The sequence below is a fragment of the Meleagris gallopavo genome, chromosome 1, assembly GCF_905368555.1.
Source record: "Meleagris gallopavo chromosome 1, MGAL_WU_HG_1.1, whole genome shotgun sequence".
NCBI classification, from domain to species: domain Eukaryota; kingdom Metazoa; phylum Chordata; class Aves; order Galliformes; family Phasianidae; genus Meleagris; species Meleagris gallopavo.
This window is the reverse complement of record NC_139404.1, coordinates 128,692,201-128,717,926: the sequence shown is the minus strand read 5'-3', so window position 1 is coordinate 128,717,926 and position 25,726 is coordinate 128,692,201. Positions and strand designations below refer to the sequence as shown.

The window sequence follows — 25,726 nt, the reverse complement described above, 5'->3', positions numbered from 1 at the left end:
GTATTTCTCTGCTACCATACAGTGCCTGCCAGAAGTGGCTGAAGGAAGGATTTTCTCGGGCTCAACCCAGCAGCATTTAATGGTTTAATTCCAGCTGCCCAAGGAGGTTTCATCGAAGAGAAAAGGGAATAGAAAAAAAGGAGAAGATGGTAGTTTTCATGGTGGTAGGTGAGAGATGTCTGTATTAGCAGAAGCTTACTCCAAAAGCTTAAATTATCACTTGATAAACTCAGAAATTATTCACAATTCTCTATTCAGAAACTAGAAAAGTAACATTAGCATGGAAGTTCTTCCCAGCACAAGAGATATATGGACATACTGAAAAGAATGCAACGTAGAACCATTTTGTTTCCTTCCAGTTCATTTCATTACGTCAGTGAGGCAGTAAGGTAAAAGCAGACAAGACTCACTGCCAGAAAGTCCTTCCTTGAAACATAAGGTATGAGGATCCTGTTTCTCCATGGAGCTGAAGAGCAGCTGGGAAAATCCAGTTTCAAAATACCAATTTCAAAATTTTGGGCTCACAGCTATAACATGGTGGTGGATTGCAGGAATGATAGCCTCGTAGAATATCAGTAAGTGTATGTTTCAGATCTTAATGTTCTCCTTGTCACTGAGATAATACTTTAACAAATACAGAGATTTTATAACAGTTTCAAAATTTTTACTGAGTTTGGCTCTGTTTTTATCTGCCTGCTAGTGTGACAAGATCTGTTGTTTCATCTGCCATCTTCCAGAAGTCTGAGAAATATCACTCGTCACTTCTAAAGCTGTGATCTCCAGCATGAACTTGTCTCCACAATTTTTCAGCAACTTTGAAATATCAGGATCATAATCTGCTCAGATTTAAAAGCAGCTGAAAAAAAATTGCAACTAATCTTTCTAGTTACTTTCAGTGTATTTCTTGTGATGGTCTTGGAGTGAAACCCTGTTCAGCAAATTATCAGCCATTACTTAGCAATTACAATAAAGATCAAGCTTCTTTCTTCAGGAGGTTACTGGAAATTTACATTATTTGTGTTCTATTCAAGAAGATCAGCTTATTAAGATTCTAGGTGTTTAGACCATGTCTCAAACACTAATTTTGTTATTTTTTAATAAAGGAATCCACACTGTATGAAAACTTTCAGATATATTCCCAGTCAAACACAGTTCACCCATAAATGCTGTGTAACACTAGAATTGCTCATTATCACTGAAGACAGCACAATGGAGCCACGGTAACTACTGATCTTGGGTGAGCAGAAGGGACATATCCACTTTCAAAGTGACTTGCATGGGAAAGAATCACATGCTGGGTGAAAGAGTGGGAGCCTGAGGAACTCAACCTACTTGCTAAAAGAAAAAAAAGTTGTTGATGATGATTATTATTATTTCTATAATTTTTTTTCTTTTTCTTTTCCAGATCTTTTAAGAGCATTATATTAAGGAATAGTCTACATTTAATCATTGGGAGGAAATGGAGGAACAAAAATATAATGCAGTGATTATTCAGGATAACCCATGCTGTCATTATTCCCCTAGGTAAACCCTCAGTCAAAAGGTGCTGTAAGAAAGAAATGATTGAAGTTTGACTAGCAGGCATGACAAGTGAGTCAGAGACATCCCAGGATCCAGATCTCCAATAGTGCTTGGCTTCTCTTCTCTTTGTGGAAGAATGTCCCAGGGCAAGATGGGCATGGAAGGAAGGAATAGTGTTTAAAAGCCAGTGGGGACACTTGAAGCCAGCCTCATAGAAATGTCAAGGCAATCTCAGATGTTCTTCAATAGGAGAGTTCAGCCACACAGTGTGTTGAAAAAAAAAAAAGTGAATTTTGGATTTTCAAATCACTTTTGCCTTTCAAAATTATAATCTGGCAATAGAGGACTTTCAGGACAACAAAATAAAGAGAAAAGATTGACTTTCTTTCTTTGTAGTGAGGGACACTGGAAGACAAAGGAGAATTACTCCAACCCATGAAAACTTCAAGGGAGATGTTGTTGAAGAAAAGATTTTTCTTTGAGAAAAAAAAATACAAAAACAAATACTCGTTGTACAGAATATAACTCTAAGATCCACTCAAGGCCCAGCTCTGTTGCTAATATTTAGAATTCTCTCAGGGCAATTATGTTCTGAAGAAACCTACAAAGGAAAAAACAAATTAGCATGAGGAAATACAGAAAACAAGGAGAACACCCAAGAACAGTAATGTCAGCAATGGCTAGGTGCAATAAAAAATGAGAGAAATGCCTTGAAGTCACTGATAAGTGCAAACTGGATTTGAAGCTTTCCAGACTCAAGTCTGGTTTCCCCTTCACCCTTCTTTTCACTTTCTTCTCTTTATTAGACTTAAGAACCACATTCTGGCACAAAGACCAAGGAAGTTGCTAAAACACAGCTGCACTCATGAGAAGCTCAATGACTCAGATACCAAAACATGTGTTCCTCTCGGTCAGACCTAGGATTACTCCACAAAGGCAGTGGAAAGCTTCATAAGTGGGGTTACAGATGTTTCCATGAACTTTCCTGCTCTTATCCCAGAATTATTCCCTAAATCTTTGCTTAATACAAGGTTCAGTGTACTACTGAAATATGTAGAAGGAAAATAACTTTTCTTCTCACAGTGCCCAGTTACACAAAGCATATGAATAACTAAAGAGCACTCAGGTAGATACATGGCTGTAAAGCAAGAGCTGAAAAGATTTATCGACCCTGCCTGACACGCTTTGCAAAGCACAATTTCAGCTGAGCAGAGTGGTGCCATTCAAAGGCAGCAGATAAGAGGTAGCACAGTGTCCTGAGGGGACCACACTTAGTGAACACAGACAGTGATTATGCTGAAATAATTAACACCTCTAATCAAGTAGAGAACATGCAAGGTTCCAAACACTGGTTTTGTTCCTTTTATTTAAGAAATAGAAACTGCTCTTTTATCCTAAACACTGTATCAGCCCTATCTTCATCCTACTACAAATTGCAAAGCTCTTAGTTTTTTACAATCTGCTCTGAACATCCCAAACTGTGCACAGCATGAGCTGATAAAGCTTGACTTGAACTTTTTTTTTTTTTTTTTTTTTGAATGTAAATTGCTGTAGGCTTTAAAGGATTCCAGATCTCCCTGGGGTAAGTACAAACTATTTTTAAAATGGATTTGATACGACGTCTGTTTTAAAAGTCAATTTGGAACAGAATACGTCTGTGTGCTAATGGGAGTAAATGGGGTTGAGAAACATATGCTGCAGGCCTTTTTATTTTTGTGAAGAATGCAAGAATGTAAGAACACAAATAAGAAAAAATAATAATGGTAATTACATATTGTGCATTTCATTTGATCTCCTTACAGATACAAATGTACCAATACCAGGACAGTGAATTCTGCATGGCACAGAAACTGCAGCTGAAGTGCACACTGGTAACAGCCAGTGCAAGTCTTGGTAAATGTGGGGGTAGAGAAGGTTTCTGCATGGAAAAAGATTTAAAAGCTATTTTATATACAGATATATGATTGTATAGAGATATAGAATCACAGAATCGTTAGTGTTGGAAAAGATTTCTCAATCACCCAGTCCAACCAACAGCCCACCCCACCATGCCCACTGACCACGTCCCTCAGTGCCACATCCACACGGTTCTTGAACACCCCCAGGGATGGTGACTGCACCACCTCCCTGGGCAGCCTGTGCCACTGCCTCATCACTCTTTGTGAGACAAAATTTTTCCTAATATCCAACCTGAACTTCCCATGGCACAACTTGAGGCCATTAGTTCTTGTCCTATTGTAATTACCTGGGAGACTGGTATATATAAATGTATTAAATTATGTACATCCATACATGTACATACACGCAAGTTTTTACATGATTTCCTTGTATAACTCCATTTCTTCTCTCATCTAAGGTCCCAGAAGGCACATGGCATGCCCTGAGGCAAACAAATATCTAGCAGTCAGGTGCGATAGCACCTCACCCCTATGGGAGGCAGCAACTGTCTGAAGGAACCCTCTCTACACAGAGGAGAAGAATTCAAGGCCACCAAACTGTCAGCCCTAGGAAATACTGTAGCAATATTGATTTACAAGATAAATACTCAGGGGGAAAAAAAAAAAAAAGAAAAAAAGAAAGTGAAAATAAAAGAAAACAGATCTAAATATTTTAAAACCCAGCAGTAAAACTTCCATTATTTTTAATGGAGACAACCATTTACTTTTTTTTTTTTTGAAAGCAGTGTGTCTAAAGTACTCTCCCACTGACTCTCTCAGCACAGTGGTGGATGAAGGAGCAGCAATGCCTTGCCTATATGAGCTCTCTGTCCTCCCTTCTGGAACTGTGATGTCTGGAGGTTTCAGTCTGGTTGATCACCACCTCTGCCTCAGATACCATCCATGTGTCTTTTTGCTACTAACATCTGCAGTTGCAGTCTGCCAAACTCAATTATCTCTCTAAAGAAGTTTTAAACAAATAAAGATAAAAAATCTACCTTTACTTAATGGAAAAAAAAAAAAATTATGGAGAGAAAAAGGGCACTTTGGAATATCTTAGATAACTAAATTTTCACATTTATTCTGAGTCTCATGGAAGAGATCTACCTGTACTCAACACTTGTTCCTTATACCGGACAGTGGGTTGTTTCAGTCATGTTTTACAAAACTAAGTGAAGCAGTCAGTCTACCTTCAGAAATCCCTGGGTCAAAAATAAATAAATAGGATAGATAGATAGATAGATAGATAAAAGACAACATTCTACTTTCTCTGAAGAGAAAGCAAAACAGCAAAACAAAGCTATATATATATATATTTTTTTTTTTTTTTCCTAATGAAATTATTTAGAAGTCCAATAGGTGTGTAAGACTGAGAAATGTTATTTCTCTCCTCAGTCTGGATTCTTGGCACTGTAAACTCTGCAACTCATTTAAGCGCTTCCCCATTTGGCTGGAAAATTCCTGGAGGGCTTTGACTGACTTATACTTCCTTAGAGTATCCGCTGTGTGGACATGGGCAACTATACCATTTTTATAGTGTATGCTTAGATGATTATTGACCTGAATGGCATCCAGGCCTTTCACCAAAGCATCAGAAGTGGTCAGAGCTACAACTCTTCCAGTAGCAGTGGCAGCATTTAAATAATACCAGGAGTAATTAACAAGTAAACATCCAAAGTTGTTTTCTTCCCTGATAAAGAATTTGAACCAAAACTTTGGTGATATAACATCAGTGTCACGATGTCTGAACAAGTCTGAACTACATCACAGAGCATCACTGGGAAGGTAATAAAAAAGTCCATAAAAATTTCTCCACTCTGAAAAGTAAGGGAGACTTCAGATGAACAGCACCCCAGAATATAGACTAGTATCACAAGTTACCTATCCCTGTCAATAAAGGAGAATTTCTAAGGTATCTGATCCCAACAGAACAGCTGAGCAGTTATGAAACCGCATGGCAAAACAAAAAAACATCCCTGTAGGCAAAGCTGTCAAGGTTACAAAAATCTGAAAGTAAAATTGGTATAAATAATTAGCTGGAACCAATGAGGCAAGAAAGAAAGACAAATACTGTCAAGAGAGAATAAGACACAAAATTAAAATCTAAGTTGTAGCAAGTGAAGCACATGAAAGCCAACCATTGCTATGAAGATAAGAGGAACGGTGACAAGGTGATTCTGTTCCAATAGAAAAATGGCACTATTAAAAAACATTAATCAAACACAGAATATTCATACATTGTTAGTTAAACTAACTTTACTCATCCAGTGTTCTTGTTTTCTATTTTGAACACAACTGACTAAGATGAATATGTAGATTAGTTTAATCCTGGAATTAATTTTCATCATAACTGCTGAATATTTGCACACAAACACTGAATTTCTGAGATGTATTCTACATTTTTAATTGAATACTGTGAATCCCTCAATGTTTCTTTGGACTAAATTAGACAACATTTAATGGGGGAGATGTTAGAGAAAATTAAGCTTCACAATTAATGTGTTTAAGAAAAGGCATTTTACTGGAAGTGAAAAGTTTTAGAAGGGTTATACTCTGTCTTTGGGAGTTGCACATAACTGTTTTCAAAGCAAACACAAGAACCACCAAACTGAGGCCACCAGTGCTGCACATATTTTTTGTAAAGTCTTTGCTGCCACACAAGCCTTTCAGACTGTGGTTGACCACAGTCAGATAAACCTGTGTTGAAAATATTAGAAGTCACCAGTCAGCTGAATATCAAACACTCAGACACTCAGCTTCACTGCTATTCTCAAAAGTGCCTGCACTGATAGTTACGAAAAGGAAATACTCATGGTTTTGAGGACCAGGGCTTTTAGAATTATAGATTCACAAGGTTGAAAAGGATCATAACGATAACCTAGTTTCAACTTCCCTGCTGTGAGCAGGGTAGCCAACCACAAGACCAGGCTGCCACACCCAGCCTGGCCTTGAATGCCCCCAGGGATGGGGCATCCACAGCCTCTCTGGGCAACTTGTTCCAGTGCATCACCACCCTCTGAGTGAAAATAGAATGATAGAGTGACCTTTTAGCATTCATTCACATGAAATTCAGCAAGTGGAGAACAAAAACACTCCTCTTCCTTGCTGAGACCTCCCACATGGCACAGGCAAATAAAGTCAAAGAGTCAGAGAATGATTTAGGTTGGAAAGGACCTTCAAGATCATCAAGTCCAACCATCAACCTAACACTGTCAAGTCCATCATTAAACCGGGTACCAAAATGCCATAATCTCTTAAATAATCTCTAAGGATGGTGACTGCCACCTCTCTGGCAATCTGCTCCAACACCCAATCCCATTCTTTCCATGAAGAAATGGTTCCAATGTCCAATCTAAACCTCTACTTGTACAACATGAGGCTGTTTTCTCATATCTTATCACTTGTCACCTGAGAAAGTAATGAGCATTTGGTTCTCTCTGTACCTCTGCAGGATGTTGATGAAGGGATTTTATTTTGCTTCTGAGAATAACCAAACTTTGAGGAACAAGAAGATGCTAGAGGTCACAGAGGTATTTCTCATCTCCCTGGGTACACCAGCTGTTTGAAAGGAGATCAAGTCTTGCTCTCAGCTAGGAGGGCCAGTGTCGGCATAACAGCATACCTCCTGGTGTTTGTGTCAGCCCCAGCTTTGAGGCATAAAAGCTTCTTGGTGTGCTGTGTTGCATTGCATTGCAGACAGGTGTATGCACAAATCCATTAGGCTGCTATGACAGAAAAGGTTAAGAGATTGAAAAACTGGGCCAGAATTAAATTTTAAAGCAAACCACAATCAAATTTCATAGAATCATAGAATAACGGAATGGTTTGGTTTGGAAGGGACTTTAAAGCCTACCCAGACCTAAACCCTGCCATGGGCAGGGCTGCCCACCACCATCTCAGTGCCCCATCCAACCCAGCCTTGAGCACCTCCAGGGATGGAGCACCACAGCTTCTCTGGGCAGTCACCACATTTTCAGTGAAAAATTTCCTTCTAACATCTAATCTATATTTCCCCTCTTTTAGTTTAAAACCATCTCCTCTTGTCCTATCACTATCTTCCCATGTAAAAATTTTATTTCCCTCCTGTTTACTATTTTTTTTTTAATAGCAGAAGGCCATAATGAATCTCCCCAGCCTCAAATTTACTAATTAACTTGTTCTCACTAATGCTTTTTAGCCTAAAATTTGAACCCAAAAAAGTTTGTGTTCTTATTTATGATTTCTCATAACTGCAGCTACACAAACCTTTCATTATCCCTTTGGCTATACTGCTCACTCAACTTTGTAAAATGCTTAACCACAGTGTGGTAGCACTGGCCACAACAGTGCAACTAAATATTTACATGCTGTTGTATATATCATTGTTTTTTTTTTTAACATTGCACCTTTGGGTTCAAAGGAAGATAGATAATACTGATTATATTCTAAGTAATGCATTTGTAACTTACCTATGTCACAGACCACTTCTGGAGCTGCAGCTGAATTGTTAGAATATTCTCAAGATTGTTTTTTGCCAATATATCTTTGATTTTGTCCTATTGATATGCATAATAGTGTACAATTAGGGTTATTTCTAGCTTAAAAGATATTTCTGCATGTGTTGCTTACTTTGCTGCAAGCATTTTCTGTCTTTTTTAAGCCCCTCTTTGTAGAAAGGTTCTACTCATATGAAAATAACAGTGTGAGAAACCCACTTTTATAGAGATTGAGAGGATTGTGATCAATGGTACTATAAACACACCTGCTGCCATTCAACAGTCCAAATGTGGCATCCTAGCTAGTGAGCTGTAACAGCCTCATTTTTCTACCTTAGACTTCTTGGGCAGAGATATGTGCAATATGTCATGCATACAACCTAATGTTGAACAGACCATCCCAGGTTAGTGACCAAAATTTTCTTTAACCACATTTTAGGAGAGAAATATATAAACTGACAGAGTGATTGAGGTCCTGGAAAGGTAGTAGCATCTTTTTCCTTCCTTTTCCCAAAGGGAAATAGAAACATCAAATATACATGTATTTTGTAAAATTAACCTTTGGTGGATATCTGAAGTATTAGAAAGTTGAAGAATGAGTAAATGACAAAAAAAGTCCAATTTCTATTCTCAAGATGTCTGTAAATATTTGGAAGAAGAAAATAACTGCCAGAAAGCAACAGAAAGAAAAAGAATAGAACTAGGTGGAGTTAAGCAAAAACAGAAACCTAGCAGATTAAATGAAGGGGAAAAAAAGGAAGACAGAAATGTTTAATGCATACATCTTAAAAGGGAAAATAAAAGAGAGCTATAAGAGGAAGAGAAGTAGGTGAATTCTAGTGATACTGAATGATAGTGTATCTGAGCCAGAACAGCCACAGGGAAAGAATAAGGACACAAAAAGTCATATTGCTTTATTCATGCCATGTAGTTAAACTAGTAATACCTCCTGAGGATAGACTCAGGAGTACAAATCTAAATGTGTTTGTATCAGTGCAGCATATTCATAAAAGAAATGGAAAACCTGCAAGGCAGGAATTAAGTTAATAGCAGCAAAGACAAAGAGATGGTCAAGTTGGAAAGAGAGATAAGAAATTGTGCATTCTACTCAACAACAACAGAGCAGCATTTTAATGGTACCTTTTAAGTTTTATAGCAGAAAGGTTTCCCTTATGCAATCAAACAATAAAGTCAGCCTCCAAACAAAGGGTTCAAAACACGATTCCCTGTCTTGCCCATATACCTCAGACACAGACCTGGACTGAATACTTTCTGGTATATTTCGTTTTCAAAAAGCATTCTCTTCAGCTTAGGCAATTGCATTTTTCCCTCTCAAACAGATTTGAGGTTCTAAGGGCAGACTTGGAGGTCTGGACTTCTATCTTCAACTCTCTTCTGCATTTAAACTCAATATCAAAGGTAGGTGGCGGGAATACCCATACACCATGCAGGGGTCAACCTTGGTCAATACAAGATTCTGGGGATGTAGCCCCAGACACTTACATAATTTGAACACATTTTCAAATGCATTTATGAATCATGTAGAAGAGAGCAAGGTTGTCATACAGACTAATCCCCTTTTCTCTTGAGTTTCTGAGCAATTACACTGCATTTGAAGCAGTGTGGATTTCAGCTGATTGAACTAGTGCCTGGTTAACAAGAATATCTTAGTAGATCTGATAAACCAGATAATTCAAGCACAGTTGATCAGCATTTACTGCTATGCTTGTCCCTTTCTACAGCTAACATTTTTTGCTGTTGGCTTGCTTTCTTAAAAAATAATAAAGATTCAGCTGATACAGATGAGACTTCCTATTATCAGTATACAAGAGGAACTTTCGTCATTGCCTACTGCCAACACGACTGCTTACGTGATTCAGTCTGGTGTCCTTTAGTCACAGCCGCTGGAGGGTTAAGGCTTTCTACGTATATAGCAGCAGGGACCACTTCATTGAACAGTGATGTTCAGTTAATCCAAGTTCTAATTAATTGGTTTTCTTTTACTGTGTATTCATGTCTAAAAGGGATTTTGTATCAATTTAACACATTTAATAAAGCAGAACAAAGCAGAGTTGGAGTTGCTGTAATTAATGCATTCAGCTTCATACCAAGTGAATGTAGATCATCCATTTTAATTCTTTGAGCAAGTGCATCACCACAGAGGAGATCTTTATGCACAGATCTAGGTGAGAGGCTGGGTTGGTCAGTCTTAAAGGCAACACGGCTCCACCTCAATACATTATCTACTAATAAAACCAGTCCAACAGAACCAGAGACCTACTAACATTACAGAAATTTCCATAATAATATACAAACAGTGGAGTTAAACTCATTAATAACATAGCTAAGTGTCTGTTAACACAATAATAGGTAAGATAATCATTATTAGAGAAAAAGATATTAATGAAGGGGCAGCTTTGTGTCTCCATGTCTCCACTAGGCTACTGAACATCAGCTGCTTCAAATGTACTCATTCTTCTTCCTTCAGAAAAACATGTATGATACTTTATAATAAGGTACACCTGATTTTCCAGACAGGGTTTCTTTGAGCAGAAAACACAAGCTTATCTGTCTCTATTCAGTCACAAAAGTATTACCACCAGGTACAACAGAAGGTAACCTCTAGGCAGACCTTTGAGTGTTGGTTTTCTGTAGCATCTCATTCTAGTTGCCTCTCTATGTATATGCAGTCTGTCACTTTATGTCAATGTCTTGACCTGTGTATCTCACTGTAAGAGCTAGTAGGTTTGCAGAAAGTAAATTAAATTTCAATTCTTCTTGTTGGCTTAGATTTCTAAGTACAGTTTCTCTTAACACTGTCGCAAATCTACAATATTTCCAAAGCCATTTGTTTACAAGACAAAGTCATTAAAGAAGCACTCTTTTATACTATAGAGGTGAATAACTGTTGAAGATTTGGGAGGGCTGCTCCTCCTCAGAAATAAACAAGAGGAATCAAAAACTTCTTGCTACATGGGGAGAAAATGAACATTTAGCTGAAATTTTCTACAGGACTACTTCAGAGCCTCAGGTACTTAACTGAAAAAGGTTTAAAAGGTCATGACATAAAGTTATATTGAGAAAAAAAAGCTCTATTATGGTCAGAAGAGTCAGGATTAGAATTAATAGAGAGCAAAACACCTACTAAACAAAGAGTGTCACTGAGGTGCTCATATGGATAGAACTATACATGTCAATCATGAGAGAGAAGCAGCAATATATTTATTGATATAAATAAGGGTGAAGTCTTTCTTACAGCTTCTGTGACTACACTGGCAACAAAGAGCAAATCTTTCCAGCGGGCCAAGGGATTGAAAACATTTCTTCCTAGGAAGGGCAGTTCTGGCAAGGATATTTTTGGTGCTTTTGTTGCATCATTCTTCTTTGGGGAGGTTTTTTCATGTTTGTTGTCTTTTGCTTTTGGTTCTGTGATGATCCCCTTGTCTGTACTGAGCAGTTATTTTGAGCTGTCACTGGAGGAAATGACAAACCATACAGTTACCACAAAACTCAGTGTGAAATTAAGCTGCTATCAGAAGCCACTTGGATCTGTTACCCTCAGGATAGTTTGGGGTGAAGACATTAAGGGGTTATTTTCATGCTAGAACTCGTTCCTGAACACACCAACAGCAAAATCTTACTACTTGCTCCAGTGCAGCCTGGAAGAATCCACTGCAGAGTCCCAAACTAGATGTTGTGGATGGGGGAGTTGCAAAGCCCACCAAGACATTCCAAAACATTCCATTTCAAAACATGCCCATCCAAACATTCCTGATCTCTGAATCAGTAGCTCCAGCCCAAGGACTTGTTTGGTTCATAAGTAAGGCTGAGGATGTCCTCTCTCCTTTCATTGCCACCCCTGAACTCAGTCATCCCTCAGTTATTTAAGCAAATGTCACAGCTGTGTTGTTTGAAGCAGCTCTGATTAATTAATCTCCCTGTTACAATGATGGTAAAACCAACAGAAGTGAAAAGCTTATAACTAGCCACTAGGCAAAAGCTAACTAGAATTGTTGAGAAGAGAACAGCTCCAGCTATCTGACTCCAGCTATCCTGTTAAATCACACAGAGACTTCAAATTGAATATAAATTTCCCATTTGCTGAATCAAACATTTTGCCATCATTTTCCTCTATCATTCTCTGAATTGTAATGAGGCACAATGCCTTTAGTATTCTTTACCTCCTGTAATTATGAAATGTTTTCCTCTTAAACACATTGAAGAACTAAATGGCAGGCAAGATATTTTATTCAGTTTTATAGAGAAGAGATCTGTATGAATTCCTTTATCTTCTGTCACCGGGACATGTTTGTCGCTCCACAATCAAATGTAATGCAAGTTGTCATCAATTTTACTAAGAATAATAAGACAAAATGTAATGTGAATACATAAAAAGTGTTGTCGATAGCTTGTTTACAAAATTCAGGACTTTAATGCATATTCTGTTTTAGCGCAAAACCTATTAACATAAGAAGAATACTGTCAGCCTCAAACAACCTGTTTTCCTCAGCTGTGCTTTTCTGAAGAAATCACACTTTCTCAGATGCCTGAATTTTTTTCTCACACACAGTGCTCACTGTCTCTAGGACAATGGATTTCTGAAGAATTTTGAAGCGTCCTCTACAAAGAAATAAGGATGCTGTCCCTATTTCTAGTGCCAGATAGGTTTGTTTGATTAAAGGTTTGTAATTTGGGGACACATTATTTCATGATCCTCAAAATTCAGATTTGCATGTACAAACAGGGTAATTAAATGCCATATATTTACAGTGACAAACAACATTCCACTATTTCCAAGTGCTGAGAGTCAAAATAACAGCATCAAGATAATCTTAAATATTCAATCTAAGCCCCACTTCAGGAAAGTAATTAAGCAAGTGATCTTGACCACACTTATTTAGTTCATTAGAGTATAAGAAAACACTTCCAGGAAATTAGATATGAAAACTATTACAATTTACTAAATGAAATGCATATATTTGTAAAAAGGCACAAAAATATGTCCAAATTAAGTTGAAATTGTAGAGTATTAATTTTGCAGAACATTCATTGTAAAAAATTAACTTTATTTCCTTGTTTTAAAGCAAATTTCCAGATCTTACCAGCATTGTGTCAAATCTGAAAATCTGCCCCATGGGAAGCACTTTGTAACATAAAGTAGCATGAAATAATTATCAAATACTGTGAATGAAGTATATTCTAAATCAAAAGTTTTACATTTAAGACAGCTTGTTTGTTCACTTACTTTGTCACACAGTTTTCACTTTCAGTATGACATGATTTTTTCACAAAAACACAGTCATCTTTATTTGATAAGTGTTAGGAATCTCTCTTTGCCGTGCTGTTTTACATCAGCTGCCAATGCAGTCACACATTAATCACATTCACTGAATGCCATTTAGAGCTCTCTTTTTCAAACCAGAATTGTAGATTTCCTCACCGACATCCTTGGAGCGTCAATAAGCGTCACTCAACTTATTATCACAAGAACCCTTCAACAGGATAGATGGCAAGACAGAGTTTAAGAGTAAAGCTGTTTGTTAATTTGGAGTTTGCAATTTATGACTGAAGCTGATCAGCACTTCAGAAAGGTCAGGTAGTGAATTCTCAAGTGAGAAACTTCCTCAGCCTCCGGTAGCTCCTGGATGCAGCATATGCATTGCACACCCTCTTAGGGACTTTAGCTGCCAGGTTAAAAGCTAGTAAGACTTTTCAAAGGCTTATGATGCCATCAGTTTAGATTTTTTTTGTATAGGACACCTTAAGCTACGTCCACGACAACATGTCAGTCTCTGACAAATCTGTCTCTGGCACATGAGAAGGTAAGAGCTTTTCAACAGAAAGGATTGTGTAATGAAGTGTTAATATTCCTTTGCACTCAATCATGTTCCTAATTAAAAAAAAAAAAAAAAAAAAGTGTTAAATGGCCTTAATTACTGTAAACACTGAAAACTGTGTCCATAGTGCCAATGTTTATTACTTGCAATGGATTGTGTTGAACTGTTGCTGGCAATCACTGTGCACACCTTTCATAGTATACCATAGTTAACAGAGGCCTTTGAGCTCAACCAAATAGCACTCAGGCAACACACTGACTTCAGCTGGTAAAATCAAATATCTCAGTATATTATTCATACTTGTCTTCAGTTTCATATTCATATTTTTCTCATGTTCACACAGTAAAGATTTAGAAAAATATATCCATGTCATATATTTTGACCAGTCAAATTGCACTGCTTGGATCCAGATCTGCTGGAATTAAATGCAAAGGGGAATCGGAACACCATTTAGCTCAGATGTCAGATTCTGTGCCATCACTAACCCCAGAACAGATTTTCCAACCAGACCTTAAATTAGTCAGACACTGTGCCCTGCCACCACAGACTGATCTTTGCCCACAGAAATGCACATATCTTTAAGATAGAGCATGTATGAAATAGATTACACTTATCCACCGCTTTTACCACTACTAAACATCCTGTTCTGAATCAAATTACCTATATGTTATAATCAAACTAATAGCACAGATCTTGATACATTTTCAAGTAGCAAGTAAGTTACTCTGTATATAGAAAACAAACCCAAAATAGATAGATATTGTACTTAGCATATTTTCTTTTCTCGGGAATTCTGGGAACCTAATTGAATTCAGCAGTTATAATTTGTAGTTGTCTGAACTCAAAAGTGAACGCAGGAAAAACAATGAAGAAAAAAACATCACGGAGCATTAAGACTTCTGAGTCAATCTAAAGCTTTTTCAATCATTTTGTTTATCTTCATGAGCCGCAGCACTGTCACACTTGCTGGGGTTTTTAATTTCGAATGAGAGTTTCACATTCTTTTTGTGACCAACACTTGAAATGTACATGAGAGATTATAAGTGAGAAAGTACAATAGATCAATATATGAAATAGCAGGATTAAATTAAACAAAGGAGACTAAGGAAGATCTAAAATTCTTCCATGTTATCCTGTCATTGTTAAGTAACAATTATTTTCCCTTCTTAACATCACTGAGCAAGAGTAGGCACAGATCATCTAGAGAAATGGGCTGGAGACAAAGCAAACAAGTTGAGGCTTTGCTTTCAGCTGCTGGACTAGAGGAAGAGAGTGTGAAACAACAAGAAATGAAGACTGCAGTTTTAAAACAGCAGATGTCTATCAGGAGGAAAATATCTGGCGGACAATTAATTGGAGAGGAAATGGGAAGACCTGGGAAGAAAGAAAAAAGAGAAAAATACGTGTATCCTCACTGATTGTACTTTTTTCTTGTTTACACGCTCTGCATCTCCCTTCCTCATATTGTCTTATACAATTAGGACAGCCCTTACATTATGGACAAGACAAAGTGTCTTGATCTTCATAAAAATAGCAGTGGGCCTTTTACTTCAGCCAGGATAACAGTAGTGCTGGCAAAGACCACATCTTGAGCAGGCTTTCTTTGCATTACATTTTGATTCATTAGGCAAAGCACTAATTGAAAAAACAGCTAATAAATCACTTCTGTCTGTCAAGTGGCAATAGAAACCTGAAAAAAAGAAAAACATTACGCAATCAACTTTAAACATGGTATAAAAACCCTTTTGCTGCTTGTCATTTTAAGTAGCACTAGGATATTGCCAATCCTATAATATTTTCAACTAATAAGCAATATGTGAAAAAAGATTTCTTCTCACAGTCCTCTCTCTCGAGAGCATCTAGAGCAAGGAGGAAGATTTAAATCCTTCCCTCAGTAAAACTCCAACACTTGTTGATTTCCTGTTGCCCTTAATAAATCACTCAGATTTTCATATGCTGACTTTGTATGAGGTGGTTGGCACTTACTCTGAATTGCTAGAATTTCCTATTGTGAATTCAGAAGTATTAATTTAATGCTTGAGCTATTTCATTATATTTTCTGGCTTGGTTCCCAATCATTTTCTTAGCATCCCATTACAACAAACATAGAAGCTCATGCTTAGCATTTTTATTTTGTGTCTATTTCAGGTCCCGTTGATTTTTTGTCATTTGGAATCTATGAATTCTTTTTAATGGGGGTTAATATAGGATGTAACCATCGATAGCTGTTATGCTGATATTTTTCCATATTTTTTATTAGTGCCTTTAAAAAAAAGATGATGTTTGCAGATAACTCTAATGCTCTGCTATTTGATCAACAAAGCCCACAGCCCACAGCATCCCTACAGAAATGTAAATTTTTAAAGCACATCAGAATGCTGGGTAAAATCAGGAAACAAATATAGAAGCAAATCAAATGACTATGAAAAGTTACACAGAAATCTAGCAACACAACAGGAAATTGAAGCCTTTTCTTTTTGCATCTATTCCTATATATTAAATATAAAATTATTCTGGTTCACAGAATGAAGTATGCAGTACAAATTGTCTGAAGAGCTGTTAAAAAATATTTTGCAAGTAACATTTGAGTTCTCAGATGGGACCCTTCCTTTTCTGGGTGATCGAACAATTTTAATTTCCAATTATACCTTCAAATTTTGGCTTCTTAGAAGTTACACAGTTAATTTTAACTTCTGCTAAGAAAACTGTAACTTCTTTAATGGACCAAAACATGGTACAAGAAGAGTTAGTATGGTCTAAAATAAGCTTTTATGAGCAGTTGTGGAACAGCCTGTTCAACAGGGCAAATCTCCTTTTATGGGTATAAGAGTTCCCTGAACAATAAAGTATTACATATGTTTTTCAGGGCAAATGCTTTTTTCTAAATCATCACATAAATGAGTGATATTTTTTCAGTCACACCTCAGCAATATCCATTAGCAAGATAGCCTCAAAACTCACTCTGCAATATTGGAAAATATTTTCAATTTTTAAACAAATTTTGATTTGATCTATAAAACAAAAGTTAGCTATAGTAAGACCAACAGCTCCTAAGGAAATCAAGCTACTGTGTAATAAGGGGTACGATTCATTCATGTAGCTCTAGAGGGAGTTGGACTAGCTTTGAGATTATTAACATACCTGTAAATGACCTAGATCTTGAGGTAAAAGGTTAAACATGAAAGTTTATGAGTTATTCAGGGTAGCAAAGATGGTAACAGTGGAGAATTATAGAAAACACTTACAAGAGCAAGTGACTGAAAAAAAATGGCTAATGACATTCAGTCTGGACAGTTGTAAAGTAATGTAAGAGCAGAATAAAGAAAATAACCCTAATTTTACACATTAAACAATGAGAGCTAGTAATTATTACTCAGGAAATGTAGCTTGTAATTATAAGAAACTCTTCCATAAAAATATATCCTTGGTTTACTTGTCAGCAACAGTCCAATTATTGAGTCAGATCTCAACAATTCTTAGGAAATAATAGAAAAACAGAGTAAATCAGCAGGCATTTGTGTCTTGCTTATGTTTATATCTGATCCTTTAGACTCAAAGAAGGTACAGCGATGCAAGAAGCCATAAACAAAGATAGGAGAGTATTTCTAAGTAAGAAATAAGCAAACAGACTGTGATTTCCAGACTGGAAATCAATCCATATAATTATAATTTGGAAAAAGGTAGAAGGGGTTGACTGTTCCCAAACAAAAGACTCAGGAAAGGAGTTGGGAGAGAAGTGGCTTAAAAAATAGATTAGCACAGGGCAAATTCAAAAGAAACAGCTGGAATATTTTCCCCACAATGTACCCCACCCAAAGGGTAGATGTTGAATTTACACAGGTTCAGCAATGTGCTGGTAAAGTTTGTGGAAGGACAATCCATTAGCTGCAATTCAATACAGATGTGCACCACTCATTCAAGAAGCCTCTAAGTCACAGAAACCTCTGAAATCTGGGACCGTATTTAGGGAAAGCAGCATTTTATGTTCACCTTACTCCTGGGTTCTTCACAGGCATACACTATGTGTCTCTCTTGGAGACATGCTGGATTGTGAACATCTTGGATCACTCTTACACTCCTCTTTACTCGTTTGGTCACTGGTGAAGCTCTAGTACATTCCTGCTTCTTTCCTTGCTTTCAGTATTTGCCCTTCTTAAGATAAGATAGTTCTTTTAGGAGGCTTTGCTTACATTCCCATGTAATGATATAATTCACATATCTCTGTCTTACTGCCTTTTATACCATTCACCATTCATATACCATTCATTCAAGGAGAAATACATCTCAAGTAGGCATGCATTTGTATTTACTCCATAGCTTACAACCAACACCACAAAGTAAGCCTAAAAGGATGTCAATGACAATTAGAATTCAGTCTTCTGAAATCAGCCCCAAAGCTGCTAAATTTGATAGGCTTTTACATAATTTATTATTTAACTAATATTTTACTCAATCCTTTAGAGAGATTTTCACTGCAAGACTTAATTCCACCCACTCTTCAAATTCACTCAACTTTTACAGGATCCTATACACTATTTCTTACAGGGACGTAGTCACTCTAATTTCTGCCCTTCTAACATGCAGATTACACTGATAACAATAATGGAAGTCAGTGAAAAATATACTTCATTACCCTGAAGTGATCTGAAGTACCTGGATAATTTTCATTTTAGCAGATTATCAGCTAATGTGAGAAACAACAACAAGAGGCCACAAAAACATGTTTGTCACTGTTATTTCTCTGGTAATTGAACATTAGATTACAGTCACATAAAGCCTTGTGCAAACAACTTTATCTTCTTATTACCATTTCCTTTGTCATATGAGCTCTTCAAGAGGTCTTTGCTGTGCAAATGAAGCAACAAGGGTGTTTGGGGAAGGAAAGCGAATTCATCTGAAGGGAATCCTCAGGAAAACATTATACCATAATAGAAAATTTCTAGAATCAGAATGAATTTAGCCGTACATTCAGTTGACTAAAAGCATGGCCAATATGATTTTGTACTCCCTGTGCATTACTTGCCTTCTCTTGACAGGACAAGTAATAAAACAGACAGGAAATCTCATTTGAATCCTGTTGATGTATCATTTCTAAAGCCAGTAAGATCTCCCTTCCACTAAAGTGTTTCAGAGCATTGGCTAAGAAGAGTGAGTAGAAATGAATTGCTACACTTACATATTTCTCCTTCCAGCAAACTGTAAATGCAGATGTGCATTTTCAAGTCGACAAATGTGATCACTTTATTAGCATGATCCGGCATAAGGTTGGCAAGAGGGTTTCAAAGCTCTAGGAGGATTAGGGTTTGGGAGGGGGTTGTTCCGTGGGCTTTTTTTACCCTTCAAAAAGAACAATAAAACAAATCTGTAAACTGTGCTGTGGAACCACAGTCTCATTTTTACACTCCTACATGCTGAGAGTTTTACTGAAATAGAAAGAGAAATAGAGCTTTAAATCTGGTGGGTGGGAAAAAAAAAGCAAAATAAAATAAAAAAGGCAGATAAGAACAAATGCGTTTCAGCAGAGTCCTGATTTTGCATTCTTCAGGGCCTAACACAGCAGTTCATGCACAAATAGTGCCTGCACGAAGATTGCTCTAAAGTGAAAGATGTTGAGAGCTATAAAATTTTTGTAATTATTTTTAACCAGGAATCAATATTGAGCTGATTAGCATTAATGTTTCTTTAGTTGCAGCAGAACACTAATTATTGTAGAGTAAATCATTCTTACAAAAGAAAAAAAAAAAAAAAGCCACAATATATAAACAGGACAAATTCAATTTCAGATGTTGTCTGAAGGAATGATCTTTAGGGTCTTTTGTTATTTTTCATTTCATTTCGATTTGGATGTTTTTCAGGATTTTTTTTTTCTGGTTAGGGTTGTTCAGTTGTTATGCTTTTTTAATACACAGGTGTGGGAGCCAATCTTTCTTTGAATGGTGTCATGGATCCTTTTGCTTACTGTCTTAATATTGTATTGCAGCTTTACAAAAATTATCTAGGTAAGGTATAAAGTCTGGATATGAGTGAAATGGGATGATTACCTTCACATCCTCTGGGAGAGAGAGACCATTTCTCTCACTTAGCAAGTTATATCAAAGACTAAACACAAGTAAAAGCCACATTTACTCATTCCAGCTGACTTCTTCTAATTCAGCCCTGTTCACCTGAGTTGTACTCATCAGATTGCCAATTTCTCTGACTCAAGATAAAGCACAATTGCCACTAACTAAGGCCAATCCCATAAAGGTATTCGAAGCTGGACTGAAACCTTGAATCCCTCACAGGACTTAATATTCATAATGAGAAGTTTGACCTGTTCTGGCATCCAATTATACAAAACAATATATAGTTTAATAAGTTATCATCAGAGAGAAGGAAATCAAAGCCAAGTATGATCTCATTCTTCCATATAGTGTATTAACCTATCTAAAGACTTAGAGTACTCTATCACTGAAGCAACTTAATCATTAAATGGAAGATGTCCAGTGCTTTATCACCCTTTATGTCTGTACTTTGCTAAGGAGAGGAGCTTTTGATAACTTTAAGGAAAAAAAGAAAAGAAAGCAGTTAAACACTGATTAGGAACTTTAATACCAAAAAAAAAAAAAAAAAAAGCTTCCATAGAATGCAATCCCAGATCCAAAAGAATAATTTCTTCCATAGCACATTTTCAGGAGTTGAGTTTATTTTTAAACATAGATAATGATACATCTTCCATAGTGTACAGACTGTCTGCTTAACTGTCTATTATTGTAGCTTGAATATTAGTTACTTGAATACAAACAGCTAAATACATTGACAAAGATAAATGAAGTTCTAAAAGAAATTAATGAACATCTCCCATTATGAATGAGTTTTTCATCTGTGACTACACTCGGATTGTGTTAATATAAACTTTCAGGCACAATATATATTCCCTCACAGTGATGCTTTTTAATCTGCATGATAATTTTTTACATAATTATATATATGGATTCTTTAATTTGGAATGTCTGTTCTGCAAATTGTTCACAGAACAGAAGGTTAGAATGACCAAACCTGACACTTACAATCATTTTGGTTGATACCTTACGTCGGAGTTTCACAAACTCTCTCCTTTTATGTATCTTCTTAGTGTTCTCTTATATGAATCAAACGAAACAGAAAGCTTCCTTGAGTCTTGAACGTATAAATTATTATGAATTCCAACCTACTACAACATGAGCAACAAGAAGATAGCACATCCCGGTGGTACAGGACACGATCATCATGGGGAAACCTAACCTGAAACAACAGTAAAAGAAAGATCAGTAATAATAATATTATTAATAATATAGCAGTGACAAAAGCATGGATGTATTGTGAGATTATGACAGGGAGTCTAATATTCAATCTTACTTTTCTGTTTCTATCCTATTTAAGAGATTTGTGGTTGAAATCAACACAAATTTCATTGATTTCAATTTACTTTGTCTCACAGATAAAATAACAATTCTTAGAAGTTATGCAACATTGGGATAGATCATCCAGTATCACCTAAAACTAGATGAGCAACCCTAGGATATCTACTAGGGTAGAAATTCTAATTTCTAACTTAATCTATGGCTCAAACTCCTTACATTTTTTTCCTTCTGAGCCGCAGTCAAATAAAGATAGTATTTCCTTTCTTTACTTCTGAAGTTTTGAATCAAGATCTGAACATTAATGAATTGTTGGAAACAAACCCCAGACAGTTGTAAAAGCACTAAAACTATGCTGTTCTGTTAAAAACAGCTCTTTGCTTTACATCACAGATTAAGCTGTTCAGACCACACCCATTATATTTTACAGCTCTCTTTAGACTGACAAACACAGGCAGCAGAGATGGACAACTAGAAGAGATGTTATGGAATTCACTGATTCTTACTCCGCTAGTTTTGTAGGTCTTCCACATCTGTGAAAAGAAGGGAGTTAGTTTTCTGAAACTTAAAAAATGTTCTTTTGTGGCACTGAAGGACTATGAAGGACCACTACTGTGATCACACCAATTTGTTTTATGTTACTGAAATCATAAGGAGAACTTTGGTGAGAAATGATCATGTGACAAATGAGACTCCTTATGTAATTTCTTTTGTTGAGTCCAGCCAAGATTTTCCATAAACCTCTTCAAAGCATGGTAGTGCTCTCTGAAGTGTAGCCTTTGATTTATTCTCTTTCTTGAAGTAAGACCTACTTATTACATATGGGTATGTTAGTTGTGCTTTTGCTTGCTAGGAGCCTTTGAGAAGGTTCCAGGAGCCCATATATTGATGATAGGAGAACACCATTTTCTGAGCTTGAGTGCATGAATAATACCTTATTTTAGGAAAGTACAGCTAAAAGAGGCCTCTTGGGACATTTAATCTCTCCAACACTTCCTGAATATAGGAGAAAATTACATAAAATGAAAATTAAATACCTCAGTGTCTCATTGTAGTCTACTCCCTCCACCTCCTCCTATCTGCAGCTGCAATGTTGCTCTAAGCATTGTGATATTCAAAAGTCACATTTATTTTGTTGCTGTTTTGCTGAAAAACTGACTGAAGAAGGCACAGATGTGACCAACAGAACAAAGGAATTCACTGTCATAGGTTTAAGTTACTGATGACAGAATTCATCTCAGGAACTCAGATCACACCCTACCCCAAGCCAGATACACAAAAATCAGTGCTAGCTTACAAAGCTGACTGAACAATTAGGAAACCAGTACAATTCAAATATTCTGAAGCAAATGTTGAAATTACTTAGTGAAGAACAAGCTTTCCCATAACACTAGCTGTACTTGACTCACTATCAAAATGAAACTGAAATGTACTGTTAGAAATAGAGGCAAACCAAGGAAAAAAAAAAAAAAAGGAAACACCAGCAAGGTTGAAAATGTTTAAGGGACAAGACTGTCAGGGCTAAGAAATCATCTCATTTCTGATTCCTTGACATCCCTCTGAAAAGGCTGTCATTATCCTGTGTCCATGAACACGCATTTCCTGTCCCAGAAGGACAGTTCCATGCCCAGCTCAAGTGGATTTCTCCTCCGTTTCTCCGGGATTTAGGATCTGGTGTGCCTAACTCTCCTGACATTCTGGTAACAGGCATTATTTTTTATATTCAGTAACAGGCATTATTTTTTGTACTCTAGCTTCAAAAGCATTAATGTTAAGCTGGTATATGGAAGGGAAGGGCTGAGTGTGTTCAAGTGGTGAAAGTTGAGAAGAATTGTTAAAAAGGCTCACAGGATTTTCACAGCATTCAAATATTTGCTCAGAAGTCTGAAATACACTTGGAAGTGCTCATTTCTTTTTTTTTTTTTTTCAGATGAGCATGTGTAATTATGTTGTAAGCGTTCTTTTAAAGTTTGACTATTTAGATCCTTGCTTTTGAGCAACTACTTGGAAAAAAAATGAGTCATTATTCAGATCTTTCACGATATTGTTTTTATTCAGTACGTACTAAACTATGATCAAGCTGGTAACACTGCAAAACAGAAGAGTTAAAGCTATTTACATTGGAGTTATTTTAGAAAAATAAATAAATAAATAAATAAATTTGATGGCCAGTCAATTGCTCTGAATCTTTCCTTTCTCATCTGAGCGTGTTTGATTTCCAGTCCTCCCTAATCTCATTTATATAAAAATGTCCAGATAGGGAAAAACCAAAAGAAAAGACAGCAATGGCTGTAGAAATAAAATAGCATGGCTATCAAATCCTCCCACATCCTTCAGTATATTTCATGAATGTCCCCTGCAGCTGAATATGACAGGCTGGTGAAGTGGAGACTGCTACAACTCTCACAAGAAAACAGGTTTCTATTTGACAGAAAACAGAATTTTATTGATCTCACAGTTAGCAAGCAAAGAACTGGTACTGAGAGATGTGAGGATAGCATAGATTTTAATCTGTACTAATACAACCTAACAAACCTCCCTGGGGAACACACAGCAGCACAGCAGTGAATGGCAACATAATGCTTTTGTGAAGATTTGTGAGGGGATGGAAGAATCCAAACAAATTTAATAGTTTCTCAACTGCTAAAAAGAGAAGAGACTCAGCATGAAGAGTGTCCATGCAAGAAAATGGACAGATTACACAGGATCTCATACAGACATGCAGGAGCTGTAATCATGCCCCTACTCTTACAGTGGGAGCCAAACTTGCAGCTGGAGACACACACAGCCTGGATGGTTGTGGTTGCCATCATTTAGCATGGATGGTTGCATAGAGCCCAGCTATGAAACCATTACTCTTGCGATATGGACAATTTCCTCTCAATTTGAGGCCTGAATCTCAGGACCACTAGCCTGAGCACAAATGTAATTGGATCAAATTCTATGTGGAATTTGTGCCAAGGAGAAAGAAGATGACGATCACTCCATGAATATTAGTTACTGCAGAGACAGTTGATTACCCGTGTCAGATCAGTGCCCAGTTGTGCTATTGCTCTACCTCAGGGGAAGACACAGCTCCTGTCTCAGGCTACATACAACATAATGTTTAGGTACTTACATTTTCTTTAGTTACATCAAATGGAAGAGCACATTTTAAACAATGTAAAATTTACTTTCCACCAATGCTCATTTTCAGCATTCACCTTGAAATGATAAAGTAAAACGTCACTTGTTGTTCCTGCCCAGGAGAAATGATCAGTAATGCTTGGCAGTTCTAAAATCTCCTTCTCAACTAATACTTCATGTTAGTAAGAAACACTAATCAGCATCTTCATCACGAAAATACATTTTTACAAGATCTCGTAAAAGCAGCACATCTGGTGCGACATTTCTATACACCATCTAAGGGAAGAGGGCAGACACATCTCACTGGGCAGCTTTTTCATCCCTTGTGGCCATTGCAGACAGGGAGATACAGAGGTCCTGAATAGCACAAAACTCTCTGTAGCCAGTTCAGGGAAAATGCGCTTTTCAATGCTGCAGAGAGGAAGGGATGGGTAACAGGACCTAGCATTTCTCCCACTTTCTCCTCCTTCTCTTCCTACCAGAATTTTACATGCAAACCTGCAATCTAAACAAAAATCACACTGCTTAAATATACACAAGCAGATGTTAGTTCAGTGTGAGATACTAGGAACATTTCAAGCAACAGCCCCAGGGAGTTGTCTTGGACAAAGTTTTGCTTATTAATAACTTTAGTGACCCAGTTGTGAAAAACTTGCAAATCACCCCAGTGCAGGAGAGATGTCAGACTCTGTGGAGAGCATAATTCAGCATGTTCTTGACAAATTAAAATGAGAATTTGGAATGTACAAGGTGAAACTCTGTAAAGAAAAGTGTGAAGTATGCATTAGGAGAAATGAAACACAGGCACAGAAACCACAAGGAAAATGAAGCTTTTTCATGGTAATGATCTAATTATTTTTGATCCAGTCTCACTGCAAGATTTCTGACCCTGTATTTAGAATAAAAGGAAACTGGTAGATGATTATTCTGGGGATAAATCCCATTTATAATTGTACCCACAAAGGTGAATATTACAGTTTTCTTAGGTCATAAGTTTATCCAACATAATTTCTAAATAACAACAAAGAAGCCTTTGGGGTCAAAGTTGCATTTTCCTGAACAAACTGGTCTCTTGCCATACCATGCAGCTCTAGTTTGTGGCGCTTTGAGAGCCAGCAGGACCTAGGATGTGCAAGACCAAAGTTGATCATCTTGTACTGCCTAATTTGGGGCATGACATATGAAACATTCTTACTCATTGTAGGTGCCACCTACAAGCACCACCACCCTGACAGTTCTAACTGCAGACACAGCTAACAACTTACACAATCTGTATATCCTCTGGGGTACCAGTGCAAAACCATGCCTGCAAGGAAGTGGGGAATCAGTCATTACTGATTGGGAAAGCAAAAGAAAAATCTCCTAGGACCAAACATTTGGCAGTGAAAGAATTCTGGAGGCAGCCAGCAATAAGAGTTAAAGCTAACTTCTATTCCAGCTTGCACACAGTT

At 37.0% G+C, this 25,726-nt stretch overlaps 1 protein-coding gene across 1 annotated transcript in view; it reads right to left on the bottom strand.

The window, feature by feature from the left end:
* Positions 1-20,071: 20,071 nt before the first annotated feature.
* The window catches only part of OCA2 (OCA2 melanosomal transmembrane protein), a 216,538-nt gene continuing 210,883 nt past the window's right edge, over positions 20,072-25,726 (bottom strand). Inside the window, exon 23 of the mRNA XM_085216868.1 lies at positions 20,072-21,033. Within this exon, the coding sequence (XP_085072994.1) occupies positions 20,946-21,033 (88 nt within the window). The 3' untranslated portion in view covers positions 20,072-20,945. The remainder of the gene's footprint in view (positions 21,034-25,726) is intronic.